The sequence below is a fragment of the Galleria mellonella genome, unplaced genomic scaffold (genome assembly GCF_026898425.1).
Source record: "Galleria mellonella isolate WM207_F2 unplaced genomic scaffold, CSIRO_AGI_GalMel_v1 utg96, whole genome shotgun sequence".
Classification (NCBI taxonomy): domain Eukaryota; kingdom Metazoa; phylum Arthropoda; class Insecta; order Lepidoptera; family Pyralidae; genus Galleria; species Galleria mellonella.
The window spans coordinates 3,961,069-3,976,883 of NW_026442179.1; the positions used below are offsets into that span (position 1 = coordinate 3,961,069).

General features: G+C 33.5%; 3 protein-coding genes across 4 annotated transcripts in view; 1 reads left to right on the forward strand and 2 right to left on the reverse strand.

Annotated features, from left to right (window-relative positions):
- LOC113523427 (60S ribosomal protein L21) overlaps positions 1–15,815 on the reverse strand; it is a 112,266-nt gene that overhangs the window by 90,621 nt on the left and 5,830 nt on the right. Inside the window, exon 2 of one of the 2 annotated variants that reach the window (XM_052902744.1) lies at positions 14,375–15,722. In XM_052902744.1, coding sequence (XP_052758704.1) covers positions 14,375–15,617 — 1,243 coding nt within the window. In that variant the 5' untranslated portion in view covers positions 15,618–15,722. Of the gene's footprint in view, positions 1–10,122; positions 15,723–15,815 lie in introns of those variants that run through there. The other variant, XM_026909241.3, reaches the window with a different exon arrangement.
- Positions 444–6,251, reverse strand: LOC113509139 (TBC1 domain family member 19). The gene is made up of 11 exons (XM_026892442.3): positions 6,068–6,251; positions 5,853–5,987; positions 5,586–5,760; positions 5,407–5,494; positions 5,261–5,321; positions 4,782–5,015; positions 4,263–4,400; positions 3,219–3,381; positions 2,564–2,673; positions 2,075–2,166; positions 444–1,467 (listed from the first exon to the last, which is right to left on the reverse strand). Exons 1-11 carry the CDS (start codon positions 6,167–6,169, stop codon positions 1,212–1,214), a joined length of 1,554 nt encoding a protein of 517 aa, XP_026748243.2. The 5' UTR covers positions 6,170–6,251; the 3' UTR covers positions 444–1,211.
- On the forward strand, positions 6,579–8,487 carry LOC113523393 (protein yippee-like 5). The gene is made up of 3 exons (XM_026909350.3): positions 6,579–6,803; positions 7,430–7,589; positions 7,969–8,487. Exons 1-3 carry the CDS (start codon positions 6,686–6,688, stop codon positions 8,054–8,056), a joined length of 366 nt encoding a protein of 121 aa, XP_026765151.1. The 5' UTR covers positions 6,579–6,685; the 3' UTR covers positions 8,057–8,487.

The window sequence follows — 15,815 nt, forward strand, 5'->3', positions numbered from 1 at the left end:
GCTGTATAGACGCTCACACACGCATGCAAAATAGAATGTAATTGTGCGCAATCGCTGTTAGCGAGGTAATTTTGGTCTTTACAGCCTTGTGCTAAAGTTCATAATTGATATTCAACTTTTCATATCTACAGCCACACAATATTGTGCTAGTACTAAATAATAACTCGGTTGTCATTGTGAAATATCTATAAATATGTTTTTTTTTTCTATTTATCAATTTGGTTGTTATGGAGGCAACAGAATCATCTTGGTAAGCACATCTCTATTTTTAAAAGGGTTTATACCGGAAAAGTGGCAGTATACTGCCACTATGCGGAACTATAGTTCCGCCTGCTAAAATACAGATATAATTTAACAATATAAATATTACTCTATGACAATTTAAAATATTAATCATGCAATAAAGTTCACATTGAACTACGACTGTAATTTTGTTATTTGAATGTCCAACCAGAGTTTTACAAACGCGATATAAATGGATATTTCAAAACTCGCGCTCTTGTCGATTTTAAACTGTTATATTACATGTGAATGTGAATCAATATGGCGGACTCAAAATCTGTGCGTCCAATTATCTTTGCTTATTTATTTATATATTTACATCGGTACAAAATACATAATAATATGTAAAAATAAACATTTATTCTGCGTGTATCAAAATATAGCAATAATTTAATAAATTAGTACCTTGTTCTTAAATATTAGTACTGTTGCTTTGTTTATAATCAGATATGATGAAAATAAAAAAAAAATAAGTTTTTTTTTTATACAACTTAGAATGGCAAACAAGCTGACGGTCCACCTGATAGAAAGTGGTAAACGTCGCCTATAGACATGAGCAGTAATATGGACATAACAGAGTATACTGTTTCGCCCATGATACCCCCCATGCGTTGCCATTCCTGAGGACTCAGATGTTATTCCTCTGTACCCTGTAAATTCACGCCAAAAGTACAGTTGACGACGAAATTAGTTGATTCACTTTTGAAATTATACATTATTATTTCACTTTTTACTGAACGTGTCAATCCAATTTTTATTGGGGAAATATACAAGCTATTAATCTACAAAGCTTTGGGGTTTTTTACATACTCTGTCTACTGTATTATATTTACTTAGTTACGTACCTACAGTAACTACGTATTGTCAATCATTACCCATCTCTGTGTACCATTGATGTATTAAGAACTGAATCTAATATCAAGGCTAAACTATGCTTTCATTAACGCCAACTGTAGTAACGGTATAACAGATATAGTAGATAAGTCCGCCAAAACAGCGTCCACGTTTTGCAGCGTGTTCACTTGAAAGATATTCTCCTTTCTGAAGCTGAGTATCGCCAGAGCCAATAGTGGTAGAATTTCTAGACAATCGTAACCGAGGATCGCGTCCCATAGTAACAGCAACTGATCCGGAGGTAGGTGTCCGCTGAACGCCCTCATCAGCCATTTGAATACTACTCGAATACTGAAAAAGTATTTTTTTTTAATTACAATCGTGGGTCTCAGATACGAGAAATGGAGAGGTATACAGTTGGCATGGGTTGACTTTAAAAACTGGATAGATGTCTTCAAATCAAAACTATGTACTGCAGTTTTTGAAAACCAAGGTATTTAACCAATGTGTCCTGCCCATACTCACCTATGGTGCGGAAACATGGATGCTGACCCAGCAAAATATACCAGTTATATCTATACCAGTTGCGTCTGCGTATTGAATTGAAATAAAACATTCTAAAACACATTAGACTTTTAGAGGTTTCTTCAGAGTCGGCAACGCGTGCGTAATACCTCTGGTATTGCAGGCGTTCATAGGCCGTAAGGTACAGACGTAACCGCTTACCATCAGGTGGTATAAAAAAAGAGTATACTTGTTTGCCACCTCAGTGGTATAAAAAAAAAGATTAGAGCTTCATTGTGTTATCTAGAATATCATCTAATTAATTAACAAATTTCATTAAAATCCGTTGAAACGTTTAAATGTAATTGAGTAATAAACTTTAAAACAACGAAATTTTACATATTAGCTACATAGCTTATATGTCACATACTAGGTACATAGCTCATATACTTACGGATTGATATTAATGTTTCTAAAGTGAATCCACAATAAAGGCTCGTTCGCTTCTAATAGTCTCTCATACAGCAGACACAAAGAAACGATACCCTGAAATATGCGAAAAATATGAATCGCTGAAGTCATGACGCTGTATATGTACGAATAATAGTTTCAGATATTTATTTAGATTTTGCAACTTATTTAAACAAGTGTAAAAGTGGTAAATGAATCTATATGATTATATATTATTATTGTAGGTATACTAAAATCTATCCTTAATATATCCATGCGTTAGAACGAGACAGCAACATTCGGTGTCTTGTTTTCTCTTGCATATTTAGTGGACAGTGCAGGATATTTCTATATTGAAAACATTTAAAGGGTAACCCCTAATAATAAGTTTTTCTCTATCATATATATATATATATATATATATATATATATATATATATATATATATATATATATATATCCATTGTACGATAATGGAGTGTTACATACGCACCTGTGGATGTGTGGAGATATAGTGTAGACGGTGCCAATACCGTATATAGAACGCTCGGAAAGTATAGTACAATTGAGCCGGGTCGTCATATAGGTAGCAGAAGGGTGTTGCTGTAACATAGTGGAACGACAATAAAAAATTCTCTTTTAACTAAATTTTTGTTATAAATAAAAATTTGATAGTAAACACATTTTATTTTTTATGTAACTTAGAATGACAAGCAAGCTGACGGCCCACCTGATGGATAGTGGTAACCGTCACCCATAGACATGAGCAGTACCATGAACATAATAAGTAAATAAACTATGTGTGTGTGGTTTCGGCACAGAATGGGCGATCCCTTCCCTTTACATGGGAGTCGTAAGAGGCGACTAAGAGAACTTAATGGACGAAAGATGGGCAGCAGCGACCTTTGAAACGTTACCATCACCATCAGCATATTTGCGGTTGCCAATCCGCTTGCCAAGCATGGCAACTACTGGCAAAACCCCTCAATGAGCAGTCTATAGGGGAGGCCTATGTTCATTAGTGGATATATCCTTATATGAACTGTTAATTGTTCACAAATGATGAGTTTAAACCGATACAGGAATATATAAATGTTTCTATTGTGTGGAGATCGAAGTCGTCGCGACTTCGGAAGGTAAATACTCACCATACATGGTAAAGCCGTGGAAGGGGATAATGCCACTGGGTGGGAACACAGTAACGCTGTCCGCCGACGTCTGCTTGCCCTTTATCGTGACAGTCAGTGGATTGCCAATGCTCCCTTTCAGACTTTGCATTACTTCACAGTCCCTCGAGAAACATAACATAACCTGGAAGTATTGGGGGGAAAGGGATTGTTAGTAATGGAGACTGAGAATCCCATTGCTAGCAATATAGCCAACCAGGTCGATCTCCTCACGGTTCCCCCTGGAAACTATCATGGTTAATTCCTGACGAATTCATCATGATGGACTAACTGACCTGTTTTCATTCTCATCTATCACCCTTCACTGGTGCTCCGCCAGCGTATCCCGTTAGCGCAGGCGGGGTTACCATACCATTTTCACCCATCAAAAAAACCTGGAAATATTTGTACGAATTTCAGCAGTGTTTTTGTTGCAACAAAAAAAAATTAGGATAGATTACTAAAGATTAAATAAATAAAATAAATTAGTTAATCACTAGGTATTCAATAGTCTTAAGTTAGTAATAGTTCAGTATTTTAGTTGTAATAAAATTTAATTAGGATATTCAGCTAGTTTTCCAGACATAGTTTAATTGTTCGGAAGTCAATATCACTTAGCTTTATATGTACTAATCATAGATGTAATACCACAACGTGAGATATTTGTTGTCGTAAGTTCCATTCTGGCTGACATCAAAAACTGTTTGCCAATTTAAATTTCTGATTAACTCTCCGATATTAGGGACCGTTTATACCGTTAACAAATCAAATCAATCCTAGTAACAGCTCTAGTGTTGTCTACTGCATGTTGAATTCTAATGTTCTCGGGATAATGTAAGCGGCTTTTGTATTACGTTCCTTAGGACGGTAGTTGTCAATAGATGTCTCTGATTGGGGATTATAATTAAGAGCTTCGGTACGTTTGTTTTATTTCTTATATAGGTATTTAGCCGCGTTATCCTGTGTAGAGACTGTGTAAGCAGGCTAAGAGCTTTTTTTCAAATCACATTCTAATTTTGAAGTCACCTGATAGAGCATATCTTCAAAAACAAAATATTGGTCGTCATTAGAGGCGGTCAGCTGTACATCTTTGAATATTAATTTGTCTATCATCAAATCAACTTCCAATACACTTTTCTTCAGTTGATTGAAGTATGTTATTTGCTAAAAAGTAAAATACTATATATAAATAGTTCGAACATCGCAAAATTTTAAAAAAATATGAGGCCAAAAACGGGAACAATTAAAACAATTATGAAAATCAGAATTATAAAAATCCGTCTCTTTGGTAATTAGAAATACTGTTAACAAGCCAAATTAATTCAAATGATTGCTGCTACATCCAACTAATGGTTTTATACTTGTCACATTCCAATCGATGGAATGTAAGCATGTCGAATGTCACGTTCACCATAATGGCAATAGTCGACAAATGACTCAAACTATACCATAAGGGATCAAATTGACAATTCTTGAAATCAGCTTCAAATTGGATATATAGATATTACATATAGACACGTACGCACATATATGTGCAATGTGTACCTGTGATTTAACATCGGCGCCGAGCACTTGTGACCAAAGTTTTGCTCGCAAACACTGTGGACTTCCCTTTTTTAGGTATTCCTGTATAACTGGGGCGTATCCGAGTGCTGCTACTCTTTCACCCAGGCCTATACGCTCCGCCTCCAGGGTTGCAAAACCTGGCACAGTACTGGGCATATTTGGATTCACGCCTAGTAACGGCTCGCCGTTAGACCATTCCACATATAATTTACGCTAAAACGACAAAATAAACATTTCATTTTCAATGTAATGATTGAGTCTGTTATATTTAATAATAGACTGAATAATTGGTTTTCTTTTTTTTACGACATACTCAAGACAATAATCCTTCGAGCCGGATAATTGATGTTTAGCATAATTTGCTTAGCATGTGTAAAAAATATATAAAGCTGAAAAATGACTTATTTAGCAGAATTGTGTAAAACTGTATATTATATTTATAACTAATTATTGCTCACCAACTGATCTAATGTTTTGACTTGTAAGGGTAAATGCGCAAACTCCCATTTGGGTTCGTCTCTGAAACATTTAAGTCAAAAATGATGTCAGTTAAAAGATTTATGAACTCCGTAAGTCACTAAATAGAATTTACTTCAAAACTTACTCTCTTGTATAAGGTACGTATCCAGATAATGTTAACAATACTTCCAAAAAATCTTTCGGTGCATATACTGGTCTGTATTTTGATAAATCTGAAATTCATAGTTATGTAATAATGCAAGAATGAATATCAGCGACTTCAATACTTTATCTATTTTTTAACATTTAAAGTTAAGGACTTACCTAGATTACAAGTACTAAGTTCATTCCATTTTTCAGCTAATTCTTCTTGTTCACTTTGTACTCTAATTTTTGCTAATGAAGTCTCAAGATCTGAGCACATTGAATTTAGAGATTTGTGAATTCTTTTTTCCCACTGTGCACTTGCTTTTAGTAACGATGTTAGTGGGTCTAATTTCTAAAAAAAAATATATTTTTGTAACTGGGAACTATAGCAAGTTACATATTGTATTTCGAAATATTTTGATTATTATTAATTATGTTACTTACACCTTGTTTGCTCTGTGTTCGTACCCAGTGGAATACAGTGTTTCTAAGTTTCGTATCTAAACCTTTTTCTTTCATAGCTTGTTGTAAAGTTTGCTTAAAATCTTCTTTTTTTACGTTTGGAGATGAAACTAATTTCTAGGAGCACAAAGCATTTGGTGTTATGTAATAATACCATAAGTGGACACATTAATGATATATGCTTACACTCGACTTACCTGAATATCGCTATAAAATGATTTATATATGGACAGATTTTTTATTTCTTCTGCTAATTTCAGAGCTGTGTGGTGTATGGCTTCTTCTTTTATTCCTTCCATAATAACTAGTTAACAAGATATGTATTTTAATTTTGTAATATAAAGTAACAGGAGAGACTATGTTTACTTTTTATGAGAAATCATACTTAAATTGTGAATTAATGGCTGTTGCCTAAGTAACGTATAAACAGCAGTTCAACAACTGTTGAGTGCTGAAGTAACATATAATTTCAGCAGCTCTACTGTGTGATTAGGCATTGTACTTATTTTTAATGCCCAAACAATATAAATCCAATTTTAACAACAATAATCACATTCAATTTTTTTGGCTGATTGCGGTGTTTCTTTTTCCTATTCACGTATTAAAAAAAAGTTAAAATCCTTTTTTTTTTAACATACCAAAAGGCTAATGTTACTGCCACACGTCACAAAATGTGATATTCTCGTATATATAATGTACTCTGTGATATTGCCACTTACAAACGCCAATGTCAATTGTCAAAGCGCCAGTTGTGAATTTACTTTCATATTGTAAATATTTGTGTTTTGAAAACAAAGAAATCGTATATAATCAAAATGGGCAAAATATTCCTTGACCACATTGGTGGCACTCGATTGTTTTGCTGTGCAGCGTGTGAAGTTAATCTCACTAATCGCGCTGAACTGATTAGCACACGATTTACTGGAGCTACAGGTACGTACAGTCTGATTGACCTTTCTAGAGCCATGATCTACGCAATCTTATATTTACTTTGAATTCAATACCAAATTACTTATTATATCTAGATATATAGATTGTTCTGTTATCTACATTCTTCATATTTTTTATAAATAATAGAAATAAGGTATGTTCACTTTAATGACTATTAAAAACAATCGACTCAGTATCCAAGTACCCCATCTGGGATTTCAGATGGGATACTTGAATCGTGCATTTTAAATCATAATAATCGTACTAGCATATGCCCTGCCACTGTGTACTTCAATCATAGCTTATTCAAGATAAAAAAAAATATACTGTATCTATTAAAATATAAGAATTATACACTTTGTACATTACAGCAAGGTTTCACATGTGGTCACAGTATTAGTACACTCGACATGTGTAAGCTTGTAATATGTAGAAAATATGTAAATCCCACATAAAATATCTTGTAAATGAATCATATAACAAAAATTTTAAAAGAGATTTTCTATCTACCCAGCAAGTGAACTAAAAAAATATTGATTATTTATTTTTATTGCAAATATTACTTTCATTTTACTGGACGACCTGGTTTATATATTTGTTTGTATTAACTATACATTGCTTGTTGACAGGGCGTGCTTTCTTGTTTCACAAAGTAGTGAACCTAGTATACTCGGAAGTACAGGACCGTGTGATGCTGACCGGCCGCCACATGGTGCGTGATGTTTCCTGCAAAAACTGTGGCACAAAGCTTGGATGGGTCTATGAGTTTGCTACAGAGGAGAATCAAAGGTTTGTAAATTTTTTACTTGTAAAATAATTGTCATTCAACTGTACTTTTATGTATGCATATTATTGTACAATGTACATTAACATAAACTTTTTCTAATTTATAATCTTTTTATGTCAATTTGATTGTATTTTTTTTATTTCTTAGATGGTATCTTGCTGATACAATTTTTGTACCCAAAATTAATGTTATTTTTCAATTAAAAAATGTACATTAAAATAGTCTCATTGTTATTTTATTAAAATTAAATTAGTTTTAATAATATTAAAAAAAATATTAGTAAAATGTTAAAAATCATAATAATTTTATTAATGGTTCTATCTTTGATATTTTTTATTGTATGTATAGAAAATAAAGTATATATAATGTAACTTTTTTCAGATATAAAGAAGGCCGTGTTATTCTAGAAAGGGCTCTGGTCATTGAAAGCGATGGTATTGAAGAAATTCAAGTCAATAATGATGATTGATTTTTAAAACACTGTTTATAATTATTTGTTTAATATTTGTTAGTGAACTGACATTAACGAAGTTGTAACATTCAGAATTGTTACTATGGATCCTTCAAGTTATGAAAATAGACCCTGAAGTCTAACTTAAGACCAAGTTAAAAGTTTCACTTGAAAACAAAATTTAAATATCAAACTAACAAAATCTAATTATTGTTTATTTTTTTTTTGATAGAAAATGATTTTGTATAGTGGCAGTTTTATATGTAAAAAATCGTTATATATCCATACTGTGTAGGTATTAGTGTTATTTTCTATATGGTCAAACATTTAGAAAAAAATCAGCAGTTCAATTTGAGGATAAAAAAAAATTGACTACAGTCTCTAATGGGGTATTCAGAGGCCTTTGTGTTTTTGTTTAAAATTATAGTAAAAGAAAGGTAAATTGAAAAGATGTTTTTTATTCTTTGAGTTTTTAGGGGCCCTCAGTAAATCTCAGTTTATTAATTTTCAATCTAAAACGAAGGTTCTCAATTCGGTAGTATTTTTTTTATGTTTGTTACTCATAATTCTGTCATTTCTAAACCAATTTGGAAAATATTTATTTATTGAAAGGAAATGTACTTACAGATGGGTCACATACAAATTGGTCCCATAGAAATTTTATTAGAATTTTTTTTATACAACTTAGAATGGCAAACAAGCTGACGGCCCACCTAGATGGAAAGTGGTAACCGTCGCCTATAGACATGAGCAGTACCATGGACGGTTGAAACATGAATGGGACAGAGGTACCTAAGCAATCGACTTGTGAAAGTGAAAATCTGATATAACGATGATGAAACAATGACTTCATAGATAAATATAATACAAAGGCCTAACCTGGCATGGAAATTTCGTTTGTTTTCATTGAAAATAAAATATAAAGACACTAATAGAATACCATTTATTTTATTTATATAGATAATAAATGAAATTTATAAAGCAGCATAGTTCTATGAGCATAGCTAAGGGCGTGTAAATATTGATTACCACTAGTAAATGTAAAGTAGATCTCACTCAATCCTATTATAAATTTATCTTACCTACTTTAGCCTTTACATATACATATAAGCATTTTCCCTGTAATATCGAACTAAAATAAAAAAAAAAAAACCCTCTGAATCGTTTCCAGTATCTGTCCGCTAATATCAAATAAACCACAAGGCTAATGGAAATATATCTTATCACTTAGGTATTTGAACAAAGGCGTGTTTTAATATATCCAACGACATAGGTAAGTACTATGCGCTAAATAATTGAGTAGGTATACTCGTATTATAAAATCCTCACGTTCCTTAGTATTTATGGCGAAGGCGCATTTTGTATATCGGCATATCTTGTTCTATATATATGTATATATATATTGAATTCTGTTTTGATGGGTGAAAATGGTATGGTAACCCCGCTTACGCTAATGGAATACGCTAACGAGGCACCAGTGAAGGGTGATAGATGAGAATGAAAAGAGGCCAGTTATATTCAATTCTTCATCCGCCCTTGATAATATTATAAATATGACACTATCAAAAGTTTGTTTGTTGCCTTATAGCTCCTTAACTGTTTGATCACTATGAAATTTGGTATACACGTAGGTACTATATATGATGGCGGGGAAATATAGGCTGTCTTTTATTTTAGTCAGTAAACATATCCCGTTCAGGTGGACAAAGTCGCGGGTAAAAGCTACTAAATTATAACATCGAGTATTGGCTTGAAGGAAACCTCGATATCGCCACACAAGAGGGCCTACCATGAAATGAAATCCCGAAGTTTCGGACTCAATTTCGTATTTTTGTTCACACCTAAATCGGCCCAGTAAATGGAGTTTAACGTTTCGTTCGTCGTAAATCTTACCATAAAAGTCCAAAGGAATAATATTTTAATAATCTTAATGTTTTCAGAACGGTAAGTATTATGTAATTTTAAAATCAAATTTGTATTTCGTTGGGCTCCGAAATTTCAGAAAACATTTCATGGTAGACCGTCAGGTTGCCTGGTCTCCAACTGTGACAATGATCAAATAGAAAAATAGAAAGACATACAAATAAATATCACATTTTATTTATTATTATATTGTAACACAACATATATCTTCAGCAGATAACATAAAAACTTCCTTCTATTCGTCATGCAATTATTTAAGCTCAGCTTTACAAATTGGAATACAGTGAAAATAAAATGCCAACAATGTAACGTAATAACGTTTGTCTGTTTGAGCGGTGACCATTGTGTATAACTTCCAATTATCACATACAGTTTATAGTTAACGTGGAAAATTAAATATTAAAAATGTCAAAAGTCAATTATAAGACAATATTCAACGATATATTATATTATATATTCTTTATTGCACTTGAGTAAAAGGTACAGCGATTAGTTTAACTTGTTGGCAAGGGTGGGGTTATCTCTAAAAGAGATCTCTTTCACACAATTCAATGCAGTTAGAGAAAATAATTAACGGGCAATCTAGAGCAGGAAAGGTACAGGTAAAAAGGTATACAAGGTAAATAGAATACAAATAAACATACACATATTGTTAATAAATACATATACATATATATCACATATAATAAGTAAGTGCATAGTATTATTATGTATTAGTTAAAAGGTGAGATTTCAATCTTTGAAGGGAGTAATGGAAGGAAGTATGTGTGAACCTGTGAAAGTAACAAAAAATGAAATGTAATTAATAGGACTTGCAAAGATTTCCATTGTTACCATTCATGATGAGAATGCATGACGTAAATAATATTTTAGTGATATAAATAAATATTTGTCAAATATACTACTTACTTATAAGAGAAATGTAATATATCACTAACGTGTGAAGGGTAATGGTCACTATTCAAACAGACCTTGTGTACAAATGTACTGTCATCTAAAATTTGTTTCATTATTAGTGAAAAGTATCAATATAGATGAAAGTATAAAACTAAGTCATTAGGTCAGAAATTTTGGCGACTGTACACAATATATCTCCTAAGCATATAAACAAAAAAAAAAAATCAATAAAATATCGCACCAAATAGCCCACGATAGCGGGCCAAATACTCCACATAAAGCACCTCATTTTTCATTTTGACAAGAATAGAAAAATCTAAAAACATCTCATTATAAAAGATATTAAATATAAAAAAAAAAATAAAAAAAAAGAACTAGAGATAATTACTCGCAGGTAAAATGGAAATATTTTTTTTTAACAGAATACAAAAGACACTGGAAAGAAGTACAATAATACGTTTGATATAATTGCGTGTTAACATTAGATTTATCTGAATCTTAATTAATTTTAAGGAATCATTGACCAATTTTTTTTTTTTTACTAAAAATGATTATAAATCACTGCCAAAGCTCATAGATTTTAAATTACTTCAAAATAAATATGCATTACATTATCGTTTGGTCTTTGTCTATTTAACATTTTTTACAGATACAGGGTGCAAAAGTTAACAAAGTACGAAAATTTATTTTTATATTATTTCAACCTATGTTCCTTAAAGAAAACTTTCCCGTGTCACAAATATGACCTATGGCTTGAATTTGGAATATTACACCCTGCATATTAAGTAGATACGGTTGCCAGGTTACACCATTTAAGGTAAAAAAAATACCACGTCTAATGTGATTGCTAGCGACCTCTGTACTGCAATGGCTAAATGTATTTAAAAGAATTTAAGTCCCGGTTTTTATATGTATTCGGTTGAAATTTGAAAATATAATGCAGTATGGGAATAGGCGAGCTATGACAAATGACATGATATCCTTAATACAAAACCGAGCTAATCTATTCCGCACATTCGTGCCAACAGGTGTTATTTTTTTTTTAATTAATTAGGATGACAACACCTAGTGATAGGCGAAAGCATAGGCGGATAGTGCTGATTGTAAAGCTGCGACCAAACTAGTGTAATTTGTAGGGTAATGCAACGCGAATAGTATGGAAGAGTATCGTGAATGACCTTGTGTTGGAGCAAACCTGGCGTCTAATGGAACAGTACCAGCGTTGCATGTACTGTTCACGTAGAACACACACTACGAATTACACATGTCTGAACGCACCACAAAATACATTTTAATTTTGACAATTTAGACCAAAGCAACTATTAGCACTCCCAATACTGTTCGCTTCACTCCTATATGCACTTATTTCATGTACAATGTCACAAAATAGATAAGAAAAATATATTGCAAGACGCTTAAAACCAAATGGATATTGTAGTATTATTCAGACAGACATTTAAAAATATACATGAACTTTGTCGTTTCCTTCTAACTGCTATTTCAGTCGATAAAAAGAATATTTACAGTTAGCGTTTGTCTCCATTTTAATACATTACTATATTCATTTGGTTTTGGCTATCTATGTTCCCTTCAGTTGTGTTAGGTTTTAAATTCAAACCATGTGTAAGTAGCGAACAATTATTTGACACATTTAATGTGTACACTGAAGTGTAATTGTTACTTACACATTATATTACAAGTTTTGTTATGGTATTTAAAAAAAAGTTCTATAAAAACTTTATCGAGAAGATAAATATAAATGTGCATGGAGTGGATAGATTATTCCTTTTGTATATATTATTGTGCAGTTTTCTTACTTCATTTTGTCACCATTTAAATAATCCAAAATAAACAGGATATAAGGGAAACATTTTTAGTAAATTGACAATCAGACAGGGATTCGGTTATTCTTTGACTCTGGTTATTTTTTTAAAGTTTCTTAACGTTTGTGTACAGTTTTTCACTATTCTTAAACGTTTCCATTACACCCTTTTTATCATTGCAAGCACATTAAAAATTGTTGAGTAATAAAAAATACATTCTGTCAAATTCAAACTCCATTACGAGATCACATCGAAGCCACCCCCCTGACCTCATGTAGTACCAATTTAAAGCAATAATTTGAAACATTATATCAGGTCTCCATTTTGTTAGAATAATTTAAACAATAGTTCTCAACTATCAACAACTATTATCATTTTAACAACATATATAATTTTCTTTCACTTTGTAAAAACTACCAGTGTGGCATATTCCAATAAAATAATGTAAAATTTATATTTTGAAAATATATGAAATAAAATATTCACATTATGAATGGATCGCTTAATCTAATTAGGGCCTCATTAAATTATAACTACATATACATAATATACTATACAACGATAAAACACCTCATACAATGTAATCACTTTTTTCGTTTTGCATAGGAGAACAAGAGATCACCGCTCTCCTGCATCCTATCCATGAAATAGAAAATATATTTCATTTCATTAAATATATAAATTGATGATTTAATTATTAATAGTAACAGAGATTATTGAAATTTAACAAATTGACTGGCAATAAATTTCGTTTGCAAAATAAATAACTCATTCTATATAGGAGCGTATTGTTCTATGCAAACAATATTTCATTACTTATTTTGGTTTTTGTTTGATAAACAATTCATAGAAATAATTTACGTTTTAAATGATTTATAATAGCAATTTCAAAATCTGTTTGTTATTTTTAATATTACACTATTCAGGTATTTTTTAAAACCCTATCAACGTACCCTACATATTCCCGTTAAATAAAGCTTCTGATATAAATATCTTTTCGCTCTTAGCACGATTCATAAAAACGGCACGATATGGGAGCCCCGGATCCGCGTCGAATCCTGGGCCGGCTCTGGCCCCAGGCCAATCCTCTGTTTCACCGTCTGTATATATTCTAGTACCGCCATGTATATAAATTTGTACTGCGCCTCGTTTTGAACCATACCGGAACGTTGATCCCTTACCATTTGCACAGTGCGGTGTATGTCTATCTCACAGTCGAACCCTTCTTTCCTAATTTGGTCCAAAATCATGTCGATGACGATAAAGGTTCCCGTTCTTCCGATACCCGCTGAACAGTGCACGCACACGACCGCCTGTGCCGGAGGATCGGGCCCAGTCATTATCTGCTTAAGCCTGCAGTTCACGTCTAGCAAAATGTTCAGAACGCGATCCGGTTCCGATGGCACTCCGTGATCAGGCCAGGCCGTGAAATGGAAATGATAAATTGTTCGCTTGGTGTTAGGCTCATCTTTCTTTGTTACCACGAAACGCCGCAAGGTGTAGTCCTGGGTCGAGGACTCAGACTCGTTGAATATGGTATACTTTTTTATGACCTCCGTTTTGTTCAAGTCTGGCCAGTAGCGCTCGCACTTCACTTTACCGCGCTCGATCTCTTTTGTTGTCATTATAATGATTCGAACATCCTCCTGCCATATCATGGACCAGAATTGGTAAATAGTAGTCGATAGGCAGCCTTGTGTTGCTATATAAATTTTATTGTAAACGTTTTCAGCAATGAGACTTTCAGCTTCGACTGGCGACTTTGGAATCGTAGTATTAACATAATTCGGATTTGTTTGCAGGATCGGTTCAAAAGGCGGAATATGTTTTTGGATCCCGTTCCCGTGAGTTTTAGAGCCATCCTTCATTTTCTCCTCCGTTACTACTACGCTCGAATAGATTTGAGATAATGTTTTATCTTTACTTCTACATGGCGTGCTATCTCGTCCAGGCGGTGAGCCGTTTTCGTTGCTACCGTTATTGGAATCCTGGCAATCGGAACTCGAATCGGGTATGTCACATCGAATGTAGTTTGCGTTGATATAGTCAGAACCCGGTGGTCCGTCACTCGGTATATCTTTTAGTACAACCCGAGTATGGTCAAACGGTATGATGTTCTTATATCTGTTTTTTCTAATATTCTCAGGTTTTGAACCTTCCATTCTGTCAAACAGTTGTAAGTTCTCCATCATTTGTAATGTTTCAAACTCTTCCCAGAAACCTTGTTTGTATGCCATGCTCTCAATTGGACCCTCGTTTTCTTTTTGAAGTTGTTTCACGCGTGTATGGAAATGGCGAACTTGAATTCGTGTAGCGTTGAAAGGCTGGATAAGTCGCAACACTTCCCCGGTAGTTTCCACCATGGGATAGTTCCGATAATGCTCTATGAGGCTTACTAAATTATCAAACTGCTGACCTCCACCTACATCGTACTTATTATCATGTCGGCGTATTATCACATGTGTAACACGATCTCTTGTGCGTACAGACAAAACGAAGTCGCCGGGTTGTCGCTGCGACTCTCTGACCAGAAATGAGCCGTTCTTTCCATTCTCTAACATTATTCTCTCCGCTTCTTTGGCGGTCAGTTGTCCGTGGTACCAGCGCTCGGTGGTGGGGTCGGCGCAGTTCAGTGGAGTTTTTAGCCTTATAATATTTCCGTTTTTCTCGCGGAGTTGTCCTTGATTGTCCATATAATACTGCACCAGTTCAGATAGAGTTGCAAACTTCTCGCCGCCGTAAAGGTCGAGGAACTCGCCATTATTTTGAATTTTAATGTGAGTTACCTCGTTTCCTCTTCGCACGGATAGAGTGAAGTCACCCTTGTTACTCATGCTAGGCCTCGCTAAAAAGTATCCATCGCGACCGCACTCCATCAACAGCTTCTCCGCGTCCATACCGTTCAGCGAGGGGTGAAACCATCTTCGGGTGATCATCTTACACTAACAAAAAGCACCAAGTTGTTACAATACCTTAAGTATCTATCAGATTAATGTTCTTCCGTCTTGGTTCTCAACACTCCATACATCCTCTCCACTCATCTGAAAATAATGGAAAAAAAAATAAGTTATTAGATTGTACAACACAATGAAAATATATATGGGAATAAGACTCTAGACGAGTAAAAGGAATAG